Genomic DNA, 27478 nt, shown 5'->3' with positions numbered 1-27478 from the left:
AGTCTGACGTTTACAAAGTTTCATTCTCGGCTCCCATTGGCTAATAAAGTTTGAGTTAGCTTGCTAGTTATACCAATTAAATCAAACTTTGGGCAATAATTGGCAATAATACTAAAGTTGTCACAGCTATGCCTGACAGCAGCTGGGGCTGATGGGAAATGTAGTTCTTAGAGTGTTTTATGCTGTTAAAATCATAGTTTTGGTTAAAAATAAAGAATAAAAACCCCTAATCAGATCTGATTCCACGAAACAAACACAAATATTTACAAGTTAATGTTCGACTGTTTCTAGAACGTTTCTAAATCTTAAAGCTGCCAAAATAAATCACTGGTTTATCTGTAACATTGGTCCAAGTGTTCCCAAAGGTAGAACTAAAAATCAACTGAACCCAGAATGACGAGACAAAGAAACAACAAATTAACTAGTTTCTGCTCAGATTTATTGAGTTCTCAGGTTTGAACAGAGACTTCATGCTGACAGATCAGAATATCAACAATAAATCCAAACCAAACGCAACTTTTCACACAAGTAAACCTGTTTCTGCTGTTTTTATTCAAATCAGAAGCTTGAGGACATGAAGCGTTCTAACAGACTTTTATTCCAACGTTCCTGATCGATGGAGTCATTCGTCTCTTGGTGGCCGATCCAGTCATTATGCTAACATAATTTATCAGATTCGAAGCTAGGGAGGACTTTTAATGCCACAAACGCACCAGAAGCATCCATAAATCACATTTTTAAAAACTCTCTCCAATAGTTTACTGCTTGGAGACATGATTTTACCGTTAGCAAACAAATGTGGTGACAAAATGTCAATAATTTGTGTTAAATCTCCGGTTTAAACTGCAGAATTACGCAACAAGCTGAGACTATTCCACATCCAGAGGACATCTGGTACGTTTCTGGTTAAGATCTACACATTTACAGGGAAGGAATAAGCTTTGTTGGAGGGTGTAAAGGCAACTAGCAAAAGAATTATGGCTTTTGAAATGTATTGCACACATTTTGCTCAGTAATTCAACACACATATATTGCAGCTTCAATAACACAGAATAGACACACAGGAAGCCTTCATCGTGAAAAAGCATTAATTAGACATCTTATTTTTATCGTGTTCATCAAAAATGTCCCGCAAACATTTAGTTCAGCTACGCTTTTGTTCAGGTTAGCTAGAAATTTAGCTTAGATGGCTAACGGTTTACTTTGATGTCATAAAACGCTCTTGTTTAAGTTTGCTAATACATTTATATATTAAACATATCGGTTTGGAATCTTCAACATTTAGAAAATTAGTTTCACTTAACTTTGTAAATTTCTTAAAAGCCTAGCTAAAGTTTCTGTTTCACTGCTGAGCTTGTTGGGTCAGACATATTTGGGGTCAGCTAACATTTCTGTTTAATAGCTAAAATAATTCTGTGGTTAGCCAAGATTTTTGCTAAATAGCTAAAAACAAATCTGGGGTTAGCTAACATTGTTTGATAGCCAAAACAAAGTTGGGGTTAGCTAAAGTTTGTATTTTGATGCATTAAAAATATGGTTTATCTAACAATTTGGTTTGGATTTTATTATTTCTACGTAACATTATATTTAACAGATTTTCTAGGCAACTTAAAGAAAAGATTTTGAAACGCTAATATTTCAATTAGCTCTTTTTTTTCTATCCAGTGCTTCCTTCTCTGAATCTTTTCTTATGTTTTTGCTATTTTTTTCACTTTTTATAGAAGTTACAAAGTCCTCTGATGTCTGGAGATGAATAAATGCTAATATTCATCTGGTGTGATTTCTGTTTCCAGATTATATTTACAGAAACTGAATTGATGACTTCAAAAAGAAAAGATGCTCGGAAACACTAAACATTTCACACAACACGGTTTATGGTTTGGTTTTCTGTCAAGTTAAACACAAAAACAGTCCTTGTAGTTGTTTTTTCCTTGGCGAGGACTGTGATCGGGAGAAAAAAGCATTTTCTGGGCTAAAAGACGAAGCACCTCTTCTATTATTACTATTACAGCAGAGTGCAAAGCCTCGATTATTGGTTAAAAATCAATAAATTACACTCACACTGTATCTAAACACAACCTCTTTTGTCTTTTGTGCTCATTATAAATCTAAAAGATTTATAATCTGAAAGAAAATCGAGACGTGGAACTAAAAGAGGCACATAAATGTGACGACAGTTATCAAACAAGAAAAGAAAAATCACTGAGAATGAAGAATCTTCTTCTGTTTTCATTTTATTGCACCATGTGGATGTCCACCGCTAACTGTAAAGCCGATCGTTTGGGTTCAACAATAAATCTTCCACGCACCGAATAGCAAAAATCTCATTAAAGAAAAGAAAAAGCTTTGACATATGCAGAGAAACATGCGATGCGGGAACATATTTTACAGTTTTAACACACAGAGGCACCGACAGAAGCAACAGATGAAACAAACAAACCAAAGTCTTCTGTGGAGGAAGTTGTGACGGTTTATGAATAAAGACAGAAATGAAGGAAACGTGTTTCAGTTTTAATTAGCATCATAGCAATGGGAACGCTTCATTATCAGTAACATTTACCTGTATTAGTGTTCATTTTATGCCTTTGTGTGCAGTTTTGTGCAGTAAAAAAGAAAAAAGTCGTTTCCGATTTCCAACTTGACAGATATTTTAACGCCGACATATAAAAGTGCAATGATTCAGGAAATTCTTTAAAAACTGCTTTAAAAATTTGCCTTGAATGTCGAATAACAAAAGATACAAACTGGAGCCCCTAGCATGCTAATATGTTATGCATCAATGCTTGATGATAGCGCTAAAATGCTAACGTAGCACAATCTATGGCAGTTAAATATAGTAGCATGCTACTTTGTTATGTGATAGCTAACATGTTAACACTGTAGCAAGAGCTAGGAGTGTATTGCTAAAATAGCATATAGCATTGTTAAGCTAACTTTTTTAATGCATAGAGGGTTATTTAATAGTTAAATAATGATTTTAACAATTACTGCTTCTTTCCAGATCTCTGTTTAACAACGATAGCTGGTGAAAACCTCTTCGAGCAACATGCTAACACTGTAGAAAGAGCTTTTAGCAAGTCCAAAATAGTATATAGCATTGGTCAAACAATTTTGTGGCGCTGGTAAATTAATTCTTTTGTGCATTTGTTCCAGAACTTTGAAACAAACGTTAGCTAGCTAAAATGTTAGCTTTCGAAAGCCTCTACTTTTTCCTATAATGCTAACTTTTTAGGTCAATTTTGGGGAGAGAATATCAATATATTATTGTGCTGCCTTGTTATGTGATAACAGCTACCATGCTAATGTTGTAACAAGAGCTTTTAGCGTGTCCAAAATAGTATATAGCATTGGTCAAACAATTTTGTAGCACTGGTAAAGAAAGTCTTTTGTGCGTTTGTTCCAGAATTTTCATACAAACATTAGCTAGCTAAAATTTTGCTTTTAGCTAGCTAAAGCCTCCACTATCATGTCAACATAAAAGCATTAGCACCCTGTGTGGAGCTCTGATGCTAACTTTTTAGCACAATTTTATGACATCAATATACTAGCATGTTACCTTTTAACTTTCTTTGTTCCAGAACTTTGACACAAACGTTAGCTAGCTAAAACCTTTGCTAGCAGTCTCCCAGCATTAGCAGTTGGTCAAATATTGTATGTTTACCAAGAAAAGTCAGTTTTTTAAGAAACAGCGGGAACCATTTTTTTCCTTAATTGTATAACGTCTAAGAAAAACTATCCTTCCTAATGGACTCCCCATTTCATAATGTCTTGTGTTATGTTATGCTACGTGTGCGTTAGCTTGCTAAACTGTTAGCCTCAAAGGCTTCTAGACGTGGATATTAATGTCCATTAACTGTTTTCCACTGCGTACCAAGTGTTTTGAGTGAAAGAATTGCCCTGTAGAACCTCTTTTAAGGTCATTTATTATTATTATTATTTATTATTATTAATATTATTATCAACACAACTCATAAATACAGACGACTCTGGTTGCTTTCGTACATTTTTTACCAATAAAGTGATGCACTTGACGAGTTAAGTTGTTTGGAAGTAAAGTTTCAAACCACACGGAGACATGAAGAAAACTTACATCCAAACATCTACAGGCACAGAATACACAACAAAACAAAAACACCCAGCAAAGACAAACACACATGTAGAATTTGGTCGTTTCTTTCTGTCGATACATTCATTAACAGGGAGAAGACAAACTGTTGTGACTTTATTCAAGTGTGTCCTTCATCCTGGTGTTTAAAATGGAAGCAAATATGTTGTTAAATTGACTCAAAATGTAGAACTAAATGACTTAATTCATTGGTTCACTGTTTCATGAGTTAAATATGGAGTAAAACCACATTTTGGTGGTAAGTTTTCCAGCCTTTTCCTTGGAGCGTTTCCGTTAAAGCCACTTAATATAAAACCACTCCATCTTTTCATTATGTTAACATTTATATTTATATATATATTATATATCATAGTAAATAATATCAAACTACTGAAAAGAAAAAGGGTCATGATACATGATCTTGTGAGGTTGTGCTTCTTATTTATCAGGACATTTATAGACATTAAAACTGCCCTTCATTGTTGAACTACATAATAGAATAAAACACAACAGAAAAAAAGAATCAAGCAGCTGAAGCTACACAACAGTAATGCCAGGACGGACGTGAAGCCTTCAGTTGAGGACATGTTTAGGAGTTTCTCAGAGGCAGAGCTGCTTCAAGTTCGATGAAATCACCTCCCTGAGCTGATAAAACCAAATTCCTTCAAAGTAGGCGTGGAACACAAACAGATAAGAACCACCTGTGTCACTATAACGCCACTGTTCATTTAAAGCTCCGTGTTAGCTCCCACATAAGTCTTTGTCATGGTGCCCCTTTACTAGATAAACTCCCACATAAGTCTTTGTCATGGTGCCCCTTTACTAGCTAAACTCCCACATAAGTCTTTGTCATAGTGCCCGTTGCTAGCTAAACTCCCACATAAGTCTTTGTCATAGTGCCCGTTGCTAGCTAAACTCCCACATAAGTCTTTGTCATAGTGCCCGTTGCTAGCTAAACTCCCACAAAGTCTTTGTCATGATGCCCGTTGCTAGCTAAACTCCCACATACATCTTTGTCATAGTGCTTGTTGCTAGCTAAACTCCCACATACATCTTTGTCATGGTGCTCGTTGTTAGCTAAACTCCCACATAAGTCTTTGTCATGGTGCTCATTGCTAGCTAAACTCCCACAAAGTCTTTGTCATGATGCCCGTTGCTAGCTAAACTCCCACATAAGTCTTTGTCATAGTGCCCGTTGCTAGCTAAACTCCCACAAAGTCTTTGTCATGATGCCCATTGCTAGCTAAACTCCCACATACATCTTTGTCATAGTGCTTGTTGCTAGCTAAACTCCCACATACATCTTTGTCATGGTGCTCGTTGCTAGCTAAACTCCCACATAAGTCTTTGTCATGGTGCTCATTGCTAGCTAAACTCCCACATAAGTCTTTGTCATGGTGCTCATTGCTAGCTAAACTCCCACATACATCTTTGTCATGGTGCTCGTTGCTAGCTAAACTCCCACACAAGTCTTTGTCATGGTGCCCGTCGCTAGCAAAACTCCCACAATGCACTCTGCTTTAACATGAACTGTAGTCTCCTCTGGTCTCTACAGGATTAAACAGGAAGAGGCTCCACCTGGTGGAAGAACCAGATACTACAGGTAATCTCAGATACTTTAACCGTGTACTATCTAGAAAAGTGGTATCAGTTTAGCAGATATTAAATACTAAAGGACTCAGATTGGACCGAGAACACTTGATTGGGACATTAGCAAACTGTTGGCTAAATTAGGTTAGCAAGTCTCCTGTGAACTGAACTCCTGTGAACTAGTGACGAGCCGTTAAACAGGAATGCTGCTTTAAATGTGTTCACTGGCCTGGTTTAGTGTTGAACATGTCAGTTTAAGGTTGCCATAAATAGCATTTCTGTCAATAAAATGATTATTTGTAGTTTTTCCAGATTTCTGGCAAATATTTGGAGCTAAACTTTGATGCAAATTTTCAGCACAGGTCATATTTTTGTACACAAATGAGGTTTGTGTGAAACTTGTGGTTAATTTTGTGGAAAACTTTGGTCTAACTGTTGAGTTTTAATTCTGTTTTGCTAAAATGTTTGCTGCCACTTTATACTTTATGTGTATTTTGTGGAGTTTTTCCATCAGGATCAGCGTCTAGGAATTCAAAAACGATCCGCTCATGTGTTAGCTGCACCCAGTTTAGCCTTCTGAGGGTTGCTGGAGTGGACAGGTTGCGGTCACCGTTGCCTAAGATATTTGCCGGAAACCTTGAATGTTTGCAAACTGTCGTAAACCAGCATGTTAGCTAGGAGCGTTAGCGGCCGGAACAGAAGTCTTTACTGCAAATTAGCCACAAGTTTGTCTGGCATCTGAAAGACAACCTTTAAATTCTAAAGCAGCGACGTTTAAAAAGGTGGTTTCAGCCTCCAGAGCTGCCGTGCATCTGAGAAACGCCAAAGATAAACCCGCAGGATGCTAAACATGGAAACTCACAGACCGACACGATGACCGAGAACCGACAGCACGAATCCTTTCATATTGCTGCTTAATGTGCATCTCCAGCCATTTGAATCTGTGCATATGGCAGCAGCCTGGAATGAGTGTGTTGTGTTTGTTTAAGCCACGGTCGGTGAGAGAGAAGGCTGCGATGCTTCATCTAGAAATCAAGAAAAGGCAAAATAAGGAAAGTTTAAAGCGTAGATTTTAACTTCTAGATATCGTGTTTCCCTGCTGCTTCATCCTGCACCCTGAAATCTGTCAGTATTTACGATTCTACACAAACCGCTGAAATGACGCTTCAGTGTAAGGCCATGATTTGTTAGCTTTTCACAATAAAGGTTTGATTTTAGGGCCCGTTCACACAGAAAAGACTAATTTGTTCCCAGAAGGTTCGTCAGTAATGTGATCTGCAGAAACTGTTGGATTATTTATGCAGTTTTGTGTCAAAAATGTGTAGAAAGTGATTGTATTTGCGTCCGAGTGAACGAGCCCTTCACAATAAAACTCCTCCTGTGTTTTTCGTCTTGAGTTAAAAATCTGGTGCTGGTTGAACCGAGGCTCTGCATCCGTCGGTGAAACCTCGGTTCTGTCAGCAGATGTCGATGGGAGGCCTGTCTGAGGAGTGCAAGTTAATCTGGAATCTCACTGACTCGGCTGAGGAAAATAAATAAAGTTTAAAAAAAAAACAGAACAAAAGGTCGGAGAGAAAAGCAGGCGGACGGGCAATCTGGAAACCGCGACACACCTGAGTTCCTTCATGGTCTCCGGGTTATGGCGTCCTGACAGGAGAACCTTTGAGGCTGCTGAGTGCCGCGTGGATCCTGAAGTGCAGCCGAGACTCCATGGAGTAGTCCTTGTAGTTGGTCCTGAGGCAGAAGAAAAGCAGTCAGAGTCAACGGAACCAACAGGAAACCAACAGGAAACCCTCCACTGAAGGCCTCACAACAAACCAGGAAACCTCCACTGAAGGCCTCACAACAAACCAAGAAACGTCCACTGATGGCCTCACAACAAACCAAGAAACGTCCACTGAAGGTCTCACAACAAAGCAGGAAACCCTCCACTGAAGGCCTCACAACAAACCAAGAAACCTCAACTGAAGGCCTCACAACAAACTAGGAAACCTCCACTGAAGGCCCCACAACAAACCAAGAAACGTCCACTGAAGGTCTCACAACAAAGCAGGAAACCCTCCACTGAAGGCCTCACAACAAACCAGGAAACCTCCACTGAAGGCCTCACAACAAACTAGGAAACCTCCACTGAAGGCCTCACAACAAACTAGGAAACCTCCACTGAAGGCCTCACAACAAACCAGGAAACCTCCACTGAAGGCCTCACTTCAGACCAGAAACAGATAAGATAAGATAAGATAAGATAAAGTTCTTTATTTCTCCCCACTCCAGGGGAAATTTACATTGTTACAGCAGCTTTATTTACAATATATACAAGGGTGGCAAAATTTTTTAACAGAAAAAATAAAAATAAAAATAAAGTTCGCGGTTCAGACCATGAAGCACGTCTGGAATTTCAGGTGTTTCACAACAACCTGCTCAGGTATTCTGGTTCACAGGGTTCCTTTCTGGATGTTCACTTGTAAACTGACGTAGAAATGTTGTTTTTAGAGCAGACACTGATGTCACGAAGGCTTTACAGAGCTGTATGAAGACATGTGAAGGTATTGTATGGTATATAAAGGTGCAAACAGGTGTATAAACCTGAATAAAGTTGTATAAAAGTTTACTCTGTTGATGTAAAACGGTGTTTAAAGGTGTCTGAAGGTCTACAATAAGAATCTGTAGAGCTGTATAGGCTAAATGTGCAGCATGTCTAGAGGTTACACAGATCTATAAAAGGTATATAAAGAGGTATATTATTGTATGTGAAACCGCTGAGACATTTTTAAAGGTATATGAAACTATACAGAGATGTAGAATTGTGCTTAAAGGTATAAACAGGTGTATAAACGTGTATGAAGGTATAGTATATCTACAGAGGTTTTAGGAAGATACATGAATGTGTTTTATGGTATATAAAGGTTTAAAAGAGGTCAAAGAGGTGTATAAACCTGAATGAAGTTGTATAAAATTTATTCTGTTCATGTAAAAAGGTCTTTAAAGATGTATAAATGTATATAATGGAGTATAAAGATATATGAAAATATATAAAGGTGTATAAAGAAGTATAAAAGTGCATAAATGTACATAAATGCATATGAAGGTGTATAAAGGTGCATAAAGGTATATAGAGGTATATAAAGGTGTATAAATATATATAAAGGTAAATGAAGGTATATAGAGGTATATAAATGCTTGTATTACTCTGAGGAACATCTTAAAGTCCACAGTTTTCTACCTACTTGGCGTTTTGGATGAAGGCGGTGGCCTTGGAGAAATCTCCCTGTTGTTTATAGAGCAGCCCCAGTTCATAGAGAGTGAAGGGAATCAGGTAGTGATCGTACCGGATACGACTCTCACTGCAACGAAACACAACATAGGACAAGATGACACATTCAAACACAAGCTAACACAATAAGACACAAGATAACACACTAACACACAAGATAGCACACTACAACACAGGATAACACACTACAACACAGGATAACACACTAACACAACATGACCTAACACAACAACACTAACTTCTGACACACAGACACAACATAACCACTGACTCTAAACAGTGATTGCATCTCAGTACTAAGTGGACAAACCAGTCTGTCTTTGTGTGTCACTGTATGGTTGTGTATCAGTATATTGTTGTGTATCGTTGTGTATCGTTGTGTACTGTTGTGTATCGTTGTGTATCATTGTGTATCGTTGTGTATTGTTGTGTATCGTTGTGTATCAGTGTATTGTTGTGTATTGTTGTATATCGTTGTGTATCAGTATATTGTTGTGTATCGTTGTGTATCAGTGTATTGTTGTGTATTGTTGTGTATCGTTGTGTATCAGTATATTGTTGTGTATCGTGTATCACTATATTGTTGTGTATCATTGTGTATCAGTGTATTGTCATGTATTGTTTATGTTGTGTATCATTGTTTATTGTTGTGTACTGTTGTGTATTGTTGTGTATCGTTGTGTATCAGTATATTGTTGTGTATCGTGTATCATTGTATTGTTGTGTATTGTTTATCACTGTGTATCTTTGTTTATCGTTGTGTACTGTTGTGTATTATTGTGTATCATTGTGTATCGTTGTGTATGATTGTGTATCGTTGTGTATCGCTGTGTACTGTTGTGTATTGTTGGGTATCATTGTGTATCGTTGTGTATCGTTGTGTATCATTGTGTATCGTTGTGTATTGCTGTGTGTTAGTGTTACCTGGACAGGACCTGTGTGAAGCAGAGCTCGGCCTGCAGTAACCTTCCCAGATGTTTCAGACAGAGACCCTTCAACATCTGGACCAGACAGCTGTCATCTGGATGGAACTCTGACGGGTCTGGAGGAGACGAAGACACCGACGTATATTAATTATAGTAATTTAACACAACATGGAAAACAAACTAAAAAAAGTTTTAACGTAAGCATATTTTTTCCTTCAAAAAACATGAAATATTTGAAAAACAATGATATATTTGCTGATTTAAATACAGTCTGATTTTACAGTCACATGCTGTAAAAATACAGACTTTTGATGCTGATATTTTTACACTTTTGCTAACATGTAAATGAATATTTATATGTTTATTTTATCCTTAAATGTTTTCATGGAAAAAATTATTTTAAAAAAGTTTATTTTTTTGTATTTGTGGAAAATATGTAGAAAATTCGTAAAATATGACCAAAAATTGTTTCTGAAAGAAGTCAGAAAATAATTGGAAAATTACAGAAAAGTGCAAAATAGGTGTAAAAAATTAGTGAAAAATGAAGAAAATTTGTAAATCAGGACATTTTGAATTAGTTTTTTTTTTAATTAACACTACTATAGTAAAAAAGGCATGAAAATATTTTTGGATGAGTGAGGATGTTCAATAATTCTCGAACATTTTTGGAAAAATCACGACATTTTTGAAAAAAGGAAATGTTTTGAAAGCTGGAAAACTTGAGGACAAACTTGAAATATTTATTAAAAAACAGGGACATTGTGAAAAATTAAGGAAAATAAGGAACTTATTTAAAACTGGGCTATTCCAAAAAGCCTTTTTAGGTAGAGGCTACTTTAGGAGAAAAATAATGTTTTTGAGGACGTTGAATAAAACTAGGAAAATTTTAGAAAATCGTAATTTTTTGCTAAATGTTCCAAAGCCTGAACACTTCTGGAAGAAACTAGAATATTTGTAAAAACTGTGGATTAATCTGGATTGTTTCTTCTTTAAAAATGTACAATCTGGTAAAAAAGAGTTTTTTAGTGAAACAGAGGACCGAGGACGGAGCCCTGAGGAACTCCGCTTCACTTTCTAGCTTTAGCATTAGCACTAAACTGTGTTAGCATTAGCACTCCTAGCTTGATGCTGCGTTTAGCTCACTGGGGTCATTGCGAAGCTGCTCCTCGGCCGTTTCTATGGTAACCAGCAGCGCCTCGGTGCAGTCGGCTCGTTTCCCGACGATGGTGAAGAGGTTCCAGACGTACATCATCTCCTACGGAGGGAATAAAACGGTGGTAAACACCCTCAAACCAGCGATGAGCGGTGTGTTAGCGGCGGTAAAGTTCAGTACCAGAGCAGGGATGACCAGAAGGACGGGGTTAGCAGCTTTGTAGCGTCTCGACTTCCTCACAGCGAACTTCTCCATTGGGATGGATTTTCCCGCCAGACGCTGTTTCAGACCTTCAACCTGCCTGAAGAACAAAAACACCGACGAAGGAGTTTACAGATGGCCAGCACAGGGCGATGTGGGAGTTTAATAAAGGAGCACCATGACAGAGACTAAACAAGTTTACTATTAATTTAGTATTAATTCACATTTGGAACATTAAAAACTGGTCAAAAAAACCTGTAAATAATAGTGATATCATAGTCTGTATTTTTATAAATGATCATTTTTGCTTGAACAACGTGTGACTGTCAAAAAAAAAAACTAAGCTTTACTGTATTCAAAACAGCTAAAAATATTGCTATACTCGCTGTTATTTTTACAGTTTTGGACATTTTTGTAGTTTTTTTAAAATTATATTTTTAATAATTTTGCTTAAATGTAGTTGTAGCAAAAGTATTAATCAAAATTTGCAAAAATGTTGGGTTTGTTTGTTTTAAGGTTTAAAATTTCTTTTTTTCTGAGGTATGTACAGATATATAAAGGTATATGTAGGTATGTAAAGGTGTATAAAGGTATATGAAGGTATATAAATGTATATAAAGGTATATAAAGGTACGTGAAGGTGTATAAAGGTACATAAAGGTATATAATGGTATATACAGGTATATAAAGGTGTATAAAGATGTATAAATACAAATCAGCTAAAAATAACATCATAGTTGCTGCTCTTTTCACAGTTATGGACTTTTCTATAGTTTTTTAAATGTATTTTTTCTGGTATACTTGCTGCCAGATTTCTACAGTTTTTTATAGTGTAGTTGTGTGAGAAGTACCACGGAAACATCAGTAGTATTTAGTTGCTTTGATTCAAATCCAATAAAACAGTCTAATTTTAACATCACACATTGTAAAAATATTAAAAACTTAGGTTTTGATGTGAACATTGTTTACAATTTAGTTTTTTTGTGGTTAACATGTAAATTATTGCTTGTTTTCTGACATTTTACAAGATATTATCTGTAATTTAATAAATACAATTAACAAGTTTTACTATTATTAACTTAAATTCATTAAAAAATACAGTAAAATCAAAAAAAGTCATTTTTTGTTCATTTTTACAGTTTATTTCACTTTCTGACTAATGAATTTATTTCCTGAAAGTGTTTTCATTTATTCTCGTATATTTTCATGCATTTTGTGTAATTTTGCTCATTTTCCAGGTCTCCAGATGACGATAATGATGTTAGTTAGATTAGTAGATCTGTTTTAAAGCTGGAACCTGAAAAGCTCCACGACGTCTTCTCCCGTCTTCTTCGCCTCGTCCTCTGACATCATGCTCAAGATGGCCGCCTTCTGGTAAACGTAGATGGCCTGCACAGGAAGTGGTTTAGTTTAGCGGGGCGTCGTGTTTTCAGACGGTAGCAGTGTTTGTTTAGCTGACCTTGGACCAGCGGCTCTCTCTACACAGCATGTCGGCATAGTGGAATGCTTGCTTCCAGTCCTGCTGGTACGAATGAGTCCACATCAGCTCCCAGTAACACAGATGGTGGATCTGCTTCCACTCCTGCTGGCTGCTGATGCACTCCTCATAGCGAGCCCGGGCCTGGACAGCAAAATATACTCATTATTATATCATTAATACACCGATTATTACTTTATTATACCACAAAAACACTGATTACTACAATATTATACCACTAAAACACTGACTATTATATTATTATACCACTAATACGCTGATTACTACATTATTATACCACTAATACACTGATTATTGCATTATTTTACCACTAATACACTGATTACTACATTATTATACCACCATCTACCATCTCTGAGGTTCTAGATAAATAAATCATGAGGTGAAAGTCATTTTGTGTGAATCTAAAAGTCCAAACCTTCTCAAAGTTTCCTCTCAGAGCAGCGATTCGAGCCGAGTAGAACAGGATTATGGAGCCCTGAAAGACAGAATACACTCTCAGATAAAAATATCTAAATTACTGCTTTGTGTGTGTTTTTTTCTGAACCATAAACTTCATCTGGGCTGCTGTGGTGTTTGTGGTTTTCCATACTTTGGGGTATTTGTGTTTGTACGGTTCCAGCAGAGCTTCGGCCTCCACCAGGTTTCCTTCTCCGGTTCCTGATCAGAGAAAACAGCAAAGTTTAGCGTCCTGGATCTCCTGATGAAGCTGATAAAGTAAATAAAGCTGATAAAGGTGATAAAGTTCTCTACCGAGGATCAGAGAAACATAGGTGTGGTAGAAGAGCAGCGTCAGAGCACAAAGGATAGACCTCAAACTGTGGCTGGAAGCTCCGTCTCTGAGCTGAGATAAACCGAAGCCCTGCAGACAGACGGAGAAAGTTTACACAACAAACCACTTTAAAATCTGTTTCACTTTAATCCTCTGGACTCTAAGGACTCTAAACATCTCAAAAATGATCCAAAACATGTCCAACAAGACAAAAACATCTCAAAAATGATCCAAAACATGTCCAACAAGACAAAAACGTCTCAAAAATGATCCAAAACATGTCCAATGAGACCAAAATGTCTCCAAAATGACCCAAAACATGTTCAAAGAGACCAAAACATCTAGAAAATGACCCTAAAATATCCAACAAGACCAAAAACATCTCCACAATGACCCAAAACATCCAACAAGACAAAAACTTCTCAAAAATGACCCAAAACATGTCCAGCGAGACAAAAACGTCTCAAAAATGACCTAAAATTTGCCCAAACAAGCCCAAAATGAATCAAAATATGTGCAATGTTGCAAAAACATGTTCAAAATGACTAGAAATTGGTCAGAATCCGACAAAAACATCTCCGAAATGACCTAAAATTCATCCAAAATGACAAAAATTGTCCAACATTAAGCAAACTTTGTCAGACTTGACTTCACTTAAAGGACAAAACCTCGTCCAAACTGACTTATAATGTGTCCAACATGATAAAAAACTTGCTTAAAATGACTCAACATTTGTCCTGTGTTTCAAAAACATGTTGAGAATGACTCAAAATGTATCCAACTTGGTAAAAAACTCGGAAAGTTGAAAACCTGCTCTGAGTTCACAGTTGTTTTTTTTATAAATGGAGTCATTTTGGAGAAAAGAAATCATGTTTTTAAACTCACTAACAGGTTTGGTGTTTCAGAAGTTAAAGATATTCGTTGTACCGACCCTGTTTCCTGAGAATCCGATGAACTCCAAGAGCCTCAAAATCCTCTGAGGGAGCAGAGACAACATCTGGAAGACACAGAAATGACTTTAGAGCAAAGCATTTATCAAATAAACTCACTTTGAAGCAATTATTTACTGTCTTTCATTGTTATTCTGGAACTGTTTAAGTTTATGTCTCTGATTCGCCAATACGCTGACGATACCCTTCTATTTCTACCAGATCAGATAAACAAACCCTCGTCTTCTCCACCATCACAGCGCTAAATGTTCATCATTATCTGTGAAGCTGAAGCTGAAACAACATCCTGAACTCAGACTCAGTGTGACTCAACATCTGCAGCAGCTAAACTCCTCCCGTCCAGGACTCCACGGGCCACAAGTCAAACGTCTCACCAAGTTGAAGGAGCCGATCCCCAACTTGACTCCACCCTCAAACTGCTTGAACAAATCAGGCTGGCCGGCCAGGTCCTGGGTGACGTTCAGCACATTCTGACAGTCCCTATTGGACGGCATGAAGCGTGACATCACAACCAGGAAGTAACAGTCATCTTCTTTGGAACTGTTCTGACTGAAAGCAGTTTCAACATGAAATCAACGACTCACTTGTAGATCTGGTAGCTGGTTCGTATCTTGATGCCTCCTTTGATGAAACTGATCATGTTCTCATCCTGGAAAACCGAGAACAAGAAGAAGAACTCATCGTTAGCGTTTTCCAACAAGCTCTGAGCTCCTTCTGTGACAATGTAGGTGTTCAATTATACAAAAAAAAACCCCATCGATTTTGACGGTAATCCCCTCTCTAGGTATGCAGACGATGAACGGCTCATTTTTTGTGTTTTTCTGCAGGAAAATGGTTCAGTTCTCGAGCTGATAGCAGCCAAACTGAAAACAGGGTGTCAGGATTGAAAACATCACTTTTTACATGTAGTGTCTCGTTTGGTGGGATCTGATCCAAATGTATTCAAAATTTAACCCTAAATTTAGGAAAATCTTCAAAATAAAATGAGATTTTATGCACCTTTTTATCCACTACTGTCTCATAATTGGTTCAAAATTCCCCCAAAATGTCAAAAATGTCTCACAATTTGTCAAAAATGACATTTTTCCATCCACTACTGTCATGAAAATATTGTTTATTTACAGTGTTTATAGCATTTATAGTAGTATTATAGTAGTCAATAAACATCAGGATGTAAACCTGATGGATGCTAACTCATGTTTACTCACCATCAGAAACAACAAAACCTCAACATGTTGCCGGATAATTCAGGTTTTATCTGTTTAATGTATATAAAGTATTACAGGATACTACACTCCTGTGTACTGCAGTACTTCACGTATTTAGCGTATTTAATGCACTACAGTCCCAACGTTCACAGTATTCAGCCTGTTTCTGATAGTTCTTCTTCTTATGGTTATTTTAATTGATGTGTTTCACTTTGTGCTTCAACTTTTTGTTTTTGGCTTGTAAACAAACAAATAAACAAACAAGAGGTAAACAGATAAACACAAAGGTCAACATACAAAAAAGATAAATAAACAGACAGGTGAAGCGGTAAACAGATACACAAGTAAACAACTGAATAAGTAGACAGGTAAACAAATTGGTAAAAAGAGAAACAGGTAAACATCCAGAAAGGTAAACATGTAAACAAACAGGTAGACAAGTAAAAAGACAATACGTACATGCATACACAGGTAAACATACGAATAAACAGACAGTTAAACAACCAGACAAGTAAACAGACAAACATACAGGTAAACAGCCAGATAAACAGACAAGTAAGCCGACAGGTAAACATACAGGTAAAGAGCTAAAGAGGTAAACAGACAGGTAAACAGACAGGTAAACAGACAGGTAAACAGACAGGTAAAGAGGTAAACAGACAGGTAAACAAGTAAACAGACAGGTGAACAATCAGACAGGTAAACAGGTAAACAGACAAACAGACAGGTAAACATACAGGTAAACAGACAGGTAAACAACCAGACAGATAAACATGTAAACATGTAAACAGGTGAACAGGTGAGTTCTGACCTGTATGAAGGTGAGCGTGGCTTTCTGCAGCAGACACTCGGCGTAGCAGATCTCTGCATGCATCTCCTCTGCAAACACAGCAGCATTGTCACTTCCTGCTTCCTGTCACACCTGGGCGGCCAATGAGAGGCAGCGTGGGCGTGGCCTGAGTTTACCTACCTTCCTGCAGGTTGGACTGTTTGCTGATGAGACTGGACAGAGATCCGACCATCGAGTTCCTCTTCCTGAACCTGAACACACGGTTTGGACACATCACAACCACCAAAATAAAATATAAAAGGATTTGTCACAAAGATCCGTTCATTAATTATTTTTATTTCACAGATGTTTGCTTTAACTTGGAAGAAAAATATTTTCAAAACGCTTTTTTACAAATTTTTTCATTTTTTTATTTAGTTAAATTACAGATAACTATTCAAAACACAGAAAAGAATAATACTTTACACTGTAAAAAACAGGATGAAACTGTAAATAATGTCCAAATAAAAATCTATTTTTAATTACAGTATTTGTACTTTAACAATATATGTAATACCACATAGTTTTACTGTGTTTCAATCAGCTCAAATATAATTGTTTGTTTGTTGTTATGTTACAGTTTTTTTTACATATTGATCTAGCAACTTTGCTGCCAGATTTTCACTGAATTTTTTTAACAGAATTTTTTTTTTTGCATCGGTCCATGAATAAACTATTTTAAACTGCTTACAACCGCTCTTTCTGTAGAATTTTCCCAATTTTGTTAAATTATAAATAAAATCTGTAAAAATGTTCACATAAAAATGCTAATTTGTTCTTTGGCAATGCTGTTTTACTGTATTTAATTCATTATTTTATGGATAGTTGTCATTATTTTCAACAGATTTTTGAAGTTTTTCAATGTTAATACAGTGCTCTATGAGAAAAATAATGTTTCACCAGTATTTAGCTTTAATTTTCAAAATACTCTGTGAAATTTACAGATCATCCCTCATTTCTTATATTACATATGATTTCTTAACATGTTCTTTCCCAAACAATTTCCCAAACATCCCATAATGCATCGCTTTCTGCTGCCCTCCAATCAAACATGTGAACTCGTAATTCTACCTTTATGTTTTCAAACCTAAAATACAGGAAAATGTGGAGAAAGTGGAGAAAATAAAACAGATTCTGGGTTAAAGTGATGAAAAAACGCTTCAGGAACGTTATCATTTATTTATCGCACCAAATAAAGATGCAAAAAACAAACAAACTAATGAATGTGAAGAACAAACGTCACCTCTGACAGGTGTTGAGAGCCTCCTTGATGGTTGCCATGGCGACCTGGATGTCGTGGTGCTCGAAGGTCATGGTGGCCTGCATCACCAGGATGCTGCTGTAGCCCAGAGCGTGGTACATGCTGTCCCTCCACCTGTACGACACACACACAACGTCTCTCAGTTTGGACAGAAACACTAAAAAAATGTCCAAAATGTGGGAAGAATTTTGCAAAAGGACACAATAAATTGACAAATGAGTCACAAATCGCCTAAAGTGAGTTAAAAAATGTCCAAAAACCATTTCCAGTTCAACAAAAATGAAACTATTTTATCACCAACATTACTGATGAAGTTTTGAGGCCACTACACAGCAGAATACTGCAGTACTGTGTGTACTACTACACTATACTACACTACACTACTTACATTACACTACACTACACTACACTACTCTACACTACACAACAATACACTACACTACACTACACTACACTACACTATACTACACTACACTATACTACACTACACTACTCTACACTACACAACAATACACTACACTACACTACACTACTCTACACTACACAACAATACACTACACTACACTACACTATACTACACTACACTGTACTACACTACACTACTCTACACTACATAACAATACACTACACTACACTGTGTCCCTAAAGTTGGTTCTCCCCAGAAGAACAAAGCTCAGAGACTCAATATGCAGCATAATGAATTCATCCAATAACCAGTCTGTCAGTGTTTCATGGAACGTTAGAGGTTCTAGAGTGTGGACGGTTCTATCTTCTGGAGTTGAGATGTTTCATGGAGGTCAGTTTTGGACTGGTAAAGATGTTCAGGATTCCCAACAGTTCTCAGTTGGGTTCTGGTTCTGGTAGGTTCCTGAAGACGTTTTCAAGAACCTTCAAGAACCTACCAAGGAAGTCTAGTCTCTTGGAGGAGAGGTGAACACCTTCAAGAACCTACAACAGCCTCAGTAGAAACTAACTGGACTTCTCTAGTAGGTTTTTGAAGATGTTTTTACCTCTCATTTTGAAGATGTTTCATCCAAGATAAGAGGTGAAAATATCTTCAAGAACCTACAAGAGCTTCAGTAGAAATCAACTGGACTTCTCTGGTAGGTTCTTGAAGATGTTTTCACCTCTCCAGACTGGACTTCTCTTCCAACATCTGGTTGGGAGTTTATTTTCTGGGACCTGACAGTTTGACCAACAACCAAACAGAACCTGAAGACCAGGTGGAACCAACCAAATATGTGGTCCAGAGGGGGGAACCAACTTTAGGGACACGGTGTACATACTGTTGTGTTGCCATGGTTACCAGGGTTTGAGGAGGTCCAGAGCTTCAGAGAACTTGTTGTTGAGAACCAGGTTCAGAGCACACTGGGTCTCCTGGATGGAGGTCTGGAGGTCCATGCTGCAGGAGCTACACAAAACACACACACAGACACACAATAACACACAGTAACACAACCACACGCATAGACACAAACACATTAACACACAGTAACACAACCACACAGCTCAAACAGCTTTTCAACAGAGCAGGTGACTGAAAGTGAAACAGACATGAGACCGACTGTGTGTTAATGTGTGGTTGTGTACTAGCTGTGTAGTAGTTGTGTAGTAGCTGTGTAGTAGTTGTGTTGTAGTTGTGTAGTAGTTCTGTAGTTGTGTAGTAGTTGTGTAGTAGCTGTGTAGTTGTGTAGTAGTTGTGTAGTAGTTGTGTAGTAGTTGTACAGTAGTTTTATAGTAGTTGTATAGTAGTTGTGTAGTAGTTGTGTAGTAGTTGTGTAGTGGCTGTGTAGTTGTGTAGCAGTTGTGTAGTAGTTGTGTAGTAGTTGTGTAGTCGTGTAGTAGTTGTGTAGTTGTGTAGTAGTTGTGTAGTCGTGTAGTAGTTGTGTAGTTGTGTAGTTGTGTAGTAGTTGTGTAGTTGTGTAGTAGTCGTGTAGTAGTTGTGTAGTAGCTGTGTAGTCGTGTAGTAGTTGTGTAGTAGTTGTGTAGTAGTTGTGTAGTTGTGTAGTAGTTGTGTAGTAGTTGTGTACTCACGCTGGTATCCGGTCGAAGGCGTCTTCGAAACAGTCCTGAAACAAACAGACGTTCTGGTTTAGTTGATCTGAGGTTCCAGGTGAGTTCAAGTTCACTTCCTGTCACCATCATCACCATGGCAACGGATGTCGACACTTATCCAGAATGACTCAAACTGTGACAAATGTGTCTAGTATCAGAAACACTGGTCCTCAATGATTCAACAAGTCCCTAAAAATCCATCAAATGAGAGAAAATCTGGTTTAATTTAACTCAAAATGTGTCCAACGAGAGAAAAATGGTCCAAAATGAGCCCAGATTTGGTGAATTTTCCTGACAGAACGGCACATGACAGAGGGGTAATTAGAGGTTCGTTAAAAAGATGTAAATATAGAGATTTCTTCTGTTTTTACAGTTTATGGCTGTGATGAATAATGTCATTTTAGTGATTTTTTTTAAAAACAAAATTTGCCTAATACTATGAAAAAAAAAAGAACAATCTCCAGAATGACTCAAAATGTGTCCAAAGTGACAACAACCTTCTTAGAATTATTCATTAATGTGTCCAACACAGTAAAACTTTGTCTAAAATTATTAAAAATCCATCTAATGAGTGAAAATCTTGTTTAAAATGTGTCCAACGAGAGAAAAGCGCTCCAAAATGAGCTCAGGTTTTAGGATTTTTCCCCCCACCTGATCAGTTGTGATGCGTTCAAGGACAGTCTGAAATCTGAAAATCTAATGATTCTGTCTGTTTTTACAGTTTCTGGCTGATAAATCATGTCATTTATATAACTTTTATGTTGTACTTTACATAAAGAACATTGAAAAAGGCTCAGAAAGTACTGAAATCTCCATAATCTGTGGATCATCCTCTGGGAATCCACAAATTTTAACATTTTCAACAAACCTTTAACTACCCCTCTGTGATGAGTTTCAGTCAGGAAAATTAACCAAATCTGAGCTAAAATATGGTCATTTTGTGGCTTTTTAAGGTTATTTTGTGTCTTTTTATGGTCATTTTGTTTCCTTTTGTGGTCATTGTGTGTCTTTTTATGGTCATTTTGTGTCTCTTTATAGTTATTTTCTGTGTAATTTTAAACAGAAATATCAGGATTTTAACTCAGACTTGGTAAATTTTCCTGACAGAACCACAAATCACAGATGGGTGGTTAGAGTTTCATTAAAAAGGTTAAAATATGGAGATTATTTCTGTTTTTACAGTTTGTATCTCTAATAAATGGTTAAATTTTGTTGATTTTTCTTGTTTTTCTAGTTTGTCTCTCAAATAAATTCTATAATTTTGTTAATTGTTCTTGTTTTTCCAGTTTGTGCCTCTAATAAATTCTTGAATTTTGGTAATTTTCTCTGCTTTTCCAACTTGTATCTCATTATTGTGCTGATTGTTGTGAGGATAACGTGCTGTTCTGAGCAGTTGGAGGGTCTCGGTTCGGTTCTTGTGGCTGTAAACAGACGAGTGCAGCTCAGAGCAGCTAATAATAGATGTTACATAAGAACTGCAGACTGAACATCGACCCTCAGAGCTGTGACCCACAAACAACACAACCAATACTGGTGTTTGGATCGCAGACATCAAATAAACCGTGTTTCACCCTGAGTTAAGTCTGACAGGCAGCAAAACAGCAAAACACGTCCTGGAGGTAAAACCATCAAAAAGCAGCATGAAGGGCAGCAGAGATGCAATAAATGGACAAAATGACACACAAAATAGTCACAAAAAGACCAAAATAAAACACTAAATGACCATAAAGACACACAGGATTCACAAACGTAGACACAAAATCAACACAAATGGACATAGAACGACAGTAAATAAATGTAAAAGGGCCATAAAAAGGCACAAAAGGACAGTAAATTTACACAAAACAACCACAAAGAAAGAAAAAATTACCATAAAAACACATAAAGTGAGAAAACGAGACATAAAACAAGACTCAAAATGCACAAAATACCACAAAAATGACAGAAAGTGACACAAAATGATCCTAAAAAGACAGAAAATGACCACAAAAAACTAAATAATTACCACAAAAACACATAAAATGAGCATAAAGAGACACAAATTACACTAGAAAGACAGAAAATGACCAAAATTAGACACAAAACAACCACAGCGACATAAAATGACCCTAAAAAGACAGAAAATGATCGTAAAAATAAAAAAATACCATAAGAAGACAGTAAATGATCATATAAACACATAAAATGACCATGAAAAGAGACAAAACACCCACAAAGAGACATAAAATGACCAATAAAAACAAAAACATTATCACAAAAACACATAAAATGACCACGAAAAGAGACAACCACAAAGAGACACAAAAGACCCTAAAAAGACAGAAAATGACCACAAACAGTGTCTATCTTTGGTCATTTTGGTCATTCTGTGATTAATTTTAGTCATTTTGCGTCTTTTTATGGTCATTTTGTGTCTCATTTCGGTCATTTTGTGTCTCATTTCGGTCATTTTGTGTTTCATTTTGGTCATTTTGTGTCTAACTTTGTTCATTTTGTGTCTTTTTTTGGTATTCTTGTGTCATTTTACTCATTTTGTGTCTTTTCATTGTCATTTTGTGTCTAATTTTGGTGTTTTTTTGTCTCATTTTGTGTTTAAATTTGGTCATTCTGTGTCAGTTTTGCTCATTGTGTATCTTTTTATGCTCATTGTGTGTCTTTTTTTGTTCCTCTGCCTCCTGTGATGTTGTCCTTCCAGGTTTCAGCGGTTTGTGTTCAGTCGGCAGCAGATGAAACAGGAAGCAGCTGCTGTCTGATGTTTCAAACTGAGGTGGAGTCAGAGTCTCTGGTGACGGCGGCGTTCTAATCAATTAGTCAACACTGAGTCCTGTTACCAGAAACACACCCGAGAACCTCCAGAGAACCTCCCAGAGAACCTCCAGAGAACCTCCCAGAGAACCTCCAGAGAACCTCCCAGAGAACCTCCAGAGAACCTCCCAGAGAACCTCCAGAGAACCTCCCAGAGAACCTCCAGAGAACCTGCAGGATCATCTTATGTCTCTTCATGGTCATTCTGTGTCTCTTTGTTGTTGTTTATTGTCTCTTTGTGGTCATTTTGCATCTTGTTGTGGTTGTTTTGCATCTCTTTGTGGTGGTTTTGTGTCTCTTTGAGGTAGTTTTGTGTCTCTTTGTGGTAGTTTTGTGTCATTTTGTGGTGGTGTTGTGTCTCTTTGTTGTCGTTTTTAACCCGTCAGTGACATAAATCTCCTCTCAGTTGATTCATTGAGCCCTGGGAAACTTCAACCACGTCAAACTTTCTCACATGACCTTAAACGCTTGTTGATCCTCGGTGAAGAACTGGCTTTAAGGCTCTTAGAACCAACTGAATAAATCACCACATGCATTCCACGACCTCGTTAAGACCCAGAAATTCCTTCAAGGCCCAACAAATGTCTCAGAACCCACTGAAGGAACCCTGGAGAACTCTGAGTGACCACAGTAAGACCTTCAAGATCCTTAGAACCCATTCTACCACCAGGTACCTCTCAAAAGACTTTAAAAACACATCCTCATGCATCTTTAGAACACTGGAACCTCCTCAAGGATCATCGGAAGCACTTAGAGAATCCCTCAGAGCCTTAAAACCCAACCAATGACACTTCCTGTCCTAAAGGAAACTCAAGAATCTCCAAAGCATTCTGAAGCACCCCTTTAATACTCCTAAGAACCTGAATCTGTCCAGTGACCCAACAAAGACCTTTAGATCCACTAGCAAAACCCCCGTGGAACGTCAGTGTTCCCAGAGACTCTTTAGAGATCCACCACTTGGACTTGTATCCCTAGAACCCCTTCAGTAGGAACAGGAATGCACTCGAGACCCTCAGAACCTCAGAAGGTTCCATGAAACCATCAAAACCAACTGAGAAACATTCCATTCTCAAAGACTCTTTAGAGTCACATCACCCGTTCCTGCATCTTTTTCATACCTCCTAGAACCTTTTAAATGAAAACATGAAGAACTTCAGCACCCTTAGATCCAGTCCGATGTCCAGAGGGTTCCATAAAACCACTATGGAAACATCTCACATCATTTTCAGAGACTTTTTAGAACCCATAATGTCTCCTACCACCCCTTCTACAACCCCTAAAACCCTATGAAGACCTCCAAGACTCTTAGAACCATCCACTCTACACCCTTCAATCTACCCTACAACCCCTTAAATGACTTGTGGAACCTTCTCGGATAATCTTCCATCACTGTTGCACAACTCCATTCACTGAACGAAGTGTTTCTCTGATATTTTAGGGACCTTCAGGACCACCACCAGGATCATTTGAACCTCAGAACCTTCTCAAAGATCACCAGAACCTCGTAAACCCTCTGAACATTCTCTAAAACATCTCCAGATCGCGTCATCAAGACTTTGTGGAACCACCCAGAAGGAAACAGCGACGACCTTGTGCGTCTTGACTCGACACTCGTGGTGTGGGTCCACCTTTGACCTGCAGAACAAACAGAAGTTCCAGCCGAGGAGGCCTGGACAGTGGTGTCCTTGTGTTCTCCTGATAATAATCACATTCTGCTAACGTTCTCCTCCTGACGCCGTCGTTTTTAGCTGCCGTGACTGAAATAATGCTGCGTGAAGGAGGAAACACAGGCAGCCACTCAGAACGACGTTGGTTCATCGAGTCTGAATGCAGTCAGCTGATGACGAGTCCCAACCAGCAGAATATTAAAGACACCGTCTGCTGTCTGGTTATGTCCAAATACCTCACACTTCTACGGTCATCTCCGTCCAACACACTGGAAGTCTGACACTCCGAAGAACCAAAACAAGTTTTCCTCATTTTCTGTCAGATTTTAAGTTCATTAAAGAAACTAAAAGTTCTTTATAAAAACCAAAACCGCCGAAATGGACTGAAAGCTCCTCAGAGAGCCGTGAAAACACTGGACCTGGTCAGAAAAAAACCAACAAAACGTCTCAACTCCAGCTGGTTTCTGAACATTTTTTGCTCCCGTCAGTTTTTACTAATTTTCCTTTGGTTCAGCCAAAAAATATCAGAATTTTTGTTGAGTTACTGTTGGTCACAGCTGAGTGAAACAGCACAAAAATGACAGAAAACGACCACAAAAGGACAGAAAATGAGCATAAAAAGACACAAAATGAACATAAAAACAACAAAATACCATAAGAAGATGGCAAATAACCATAGAAAGAGCCAAAATGAACATAAAAAGACCAAAAAAATGTCCATAAAAAGACAAAAACATTAACATGGGCACAAGACACAAAGCAACCCCATAGAGAAATAAAATAACCAAACAAGACACAAAATGACTGTAAAAAGACAGAAAATGACCATAAAAATGAAAAAATACACCAAAATGAGCATACAAAGAGACAAAATTACTACAAGGAGACACTATAAGACCATAAACAGACAAAAAATGTCCAATAAAAGAGACAAAATGACTAAAGAGACACAAAATTACCACAAGACAAAAATGACCATAAAACAGACAAAATTACCATAAAAAGACAGACAACGGCTACAAGACACAAAACCACCAGAAAGAGACACAAAATGCCCATAAAATTAAAAAAACACAAAAAGACAGAAAATGATCCTAAAAGACACAAAATGACCATAAAAAGAGACAAAATGTATAAAAAGAGACGCTGAATTACTATAAAAAGATGTAATGAACCTTCTGAAAACGCCTCAGAAACACGTGAAATTCTGTTAAAATCGGTTCCACTAAAATTGACCCTCATAACCTCTGGATCGTCCTCTGGGAACCCTGATAAAATCATGATACAGAGCTCCAAAAATAGCTTCCAAACTGCTGAGAAATCTTCCAGAACCTGTGGATCGTCCTCTGGGAAACCTGAAACCTGATAAAATACTGAAAACTCCTCAGAAAGTTCAAAGAGTACAGGAAGACTTCTAGACAACTAGCAATCACTTGACAAACAGAACACTGAAAATGGCTCCCAAAGTTCTAAAACCTGGTGAAGAACCTGTGGATCTTCCTCTGGGAACCCTGAACCCTGATAAAGACTGAAAAGACCTCAGAAAGTCAGAAAAACACAAAAAACTTGTGCAAAACTGGAAAAAGTGAGCTGAAGTATGTTTTACTTCAAGTAGGGAGCTCTGAAAATAGTTCACAAAGTGCTGGAACCTCCTCTAGAACCTGTGGAAGCTCCTGTAGAACCTGTGGAACCTCCTCTAGAACCCGTGGATCCTCCTCTAGAACCTGTGGAAACTCCTGTAGAACCTGTGGAACCTCCTCGGGAACCCGTGGAACCTCCTCTAGAACCTGTGGAAGCTCCTGTAGAACCTGTGGAACCTCCTCTAGGAACCCGTGGAACCTCCTCTAGAACCTGTGGATCCTCCTCTAGAACTCGTGGAACCTCCTCTAGAACCCGTGGAACCTCCTCTGGGAACCCTGAACCTGCAGACTGTAAACACACCACCAGCAGTAATGGACATAAACAGAACTCAGCTGGAGCTCTGTGGTTCCAACCACTGAACTAGAACAGATGTTCTGTGTTCCTGAGGTTCTTCACATTTCAGTCATGTCTCAGGTCTTTGGTTCAGGTTCTAAAGGTTCTAAAAGGTGACAGCAGCAGAACCAAGGTCCTCATTGGGTGATTCCGAGGTTCAGCAGCAGCGAGGACTCAGGTTCCTCAGATTCCTCAGCAATGAGACGAGTCAGACTATTAGAGAACAGTCGGAACCACGAGGAGAGCCATCAGCGTCTGCAGAACACCTGACAGAACCTCCTATAGAACATCTGGAACCACGAGGTCCACCTGAACATCTGTGGTTCTGAGCAGCTTCATAAATCCTCTAGATCCACCTCAATGATCTGCAGAACATCAGATGAAGCCTTAAAACTGTGTTCTCCAAAGATGTCTAAATCCATAGAACCTTCTGAGACCAGAACCACACTAGAACCCCAATAGAACCCCACTAAAGGCTGGTAGATTCTCATTCCTGCACAGATCCAGATGTAAAACCTCCTGACAGACGTTCAGAACAACATCTAGAACCTCTAGAACCTCCTCAACCTGGCAACAGATCTCTATATAGTAGAATCATGACTATAAAAATTAGACCATTATTATAGAACTACACATAATAGAGCCACGATTATAGAACTACAAATAATAGAACCATGATTATAGAACTACATATAATAGAACCATGACTATATATCTCTATATAGTAGAACCCTGACTGTAGAGCTGTATTTAATAGAACCCTGACTGTAGATCTGTTAATAACAGAACCCTGACTATAGCACATAGATCTATTTATAGCAGATCGGGTTCTCCCACCTCCTCCTCCTCCGTCGCTCCGTTGCCTACGTGGGCCATGTCGCTGCCTGTCTTCCTTCAGGTCCGCTGTTCTCTAGGACCTCATGCCTTTGAGCTGCTGCCGCTGATCGGTCCCCGCGTTCCTCCCGGAGCTTATTGATCATCTGTCGGTCGCTGATCGGCTCCGGTTCTTCCTGCGTCTGTCGGTGTCGCAGCTTTCAGCTCATTTCCGTGAAGGAGGAAACCGGAGAGGAGAACAGGAGAACAGAAGAACACACCTCCTGACGTTCCTCCTCCCACAGAGCAGCAGGAAACACATCGATCATTACAAATAAACACCATCCGTTATTGGAAATATTCTGATCCCTAAACAGATTATTATGTTAGAAGATTT

General features: G+C 38.0%; 1 protein-coding gene across 3 annotated transcripts; it reads right to left on the bottom strand.

Annotated features, from left to right (window-relative positions):
- Positions 1-417: 417 nt before the first annotated feature.
- Positions 418-27326, bottom strand: LOC111562751 (tetratricopeptide repeat protein 39B). 3 transcript variants are annotated; one of them, XM_035944100.2, is made up of 20 exons: positions 27106-27326; positions 19802-19836; positions 19074-19178; positions 17750-17881; positions 16648-16718; positions 16489-16556; positions 15054-15118; positions 14844-14949; positions 14451-14516; positions 13501-13609; positions 13340-13407; positions 13166-13225; positions 12709-12870; positions 12547-12638; positions 11229-11349; positions 11039-11150; positions 9894-10011; positions 8923-9039; positions 7309-7429; positions 418-7217 (listed from the first exon to the last, which is right to left on the bottom strand). In XM_035944100.2, the coding sequence occupies exons 1-19, from the start codon at positions 27142-27144 to the stop codon at positions 7333-7335; spliced, it is 1743 nt and encodes a 580-aa protein (XP_035799993.2). In that variant the 5' UTR covers positions 27145-27326; the 3' UTR covers positions 418-7217; positions 7309-7332. The 3 variants fall into 3 exon arrangements, with proteins under 3 accessions (XP_035799993.2, XP_023117232.2, XP_054863860.1); XM_023261464.3 differs by having other exon boundaries at positions 418-6720; positions 27106-27325; XM_055007885.1 differs by having other exon boundaries at positions 418-7429; positions 27106-27325.
- Positions 27327-27478: the final 152 nt, after the last annotated feature.

The sequence above is a fragment of the Amphiprion ocellaris genome, chromosome 23 (assembly GCF_022539595.1).
Source record: "Amphiprion ocellaris isolate individual 3 ecotype Okinawa chromosome 23, ASM2253959v1, whole genome shotgun sequence".
Taxonomy (NCBI): Eukaryota; Metazoa; Chordata; class Actinopteri; family Pomacentridae; genus Amphiprion; species Amphiprion ocellaris.
This window is presented reverse-complemented; position numbering and strand designations above follow the sequence as displayed.

Coding starts and splice junctions, on each gene's coding strand:
- LOC111562751 (XM_035944100.2), bottom strand. CDS start 27,144: ATGGCCCACGTAGGCAACGGAGCGACGGAGGAGGAGGAG. Junction 19,179..19,801: donor GCCTTCGACCGGATACCAGC/GTGAGTACACAA, acceptor TGTTTTGTGTAG/CTCCTGCAGCATGGACCTCC. Junction 10,012..11,038: donor GCAGCTTCGCAATGACCCCA/GTGAGCTAAACG, acceptor CGTCTCCTCCAG/ACCCGTCAGAGTTCCATCCA.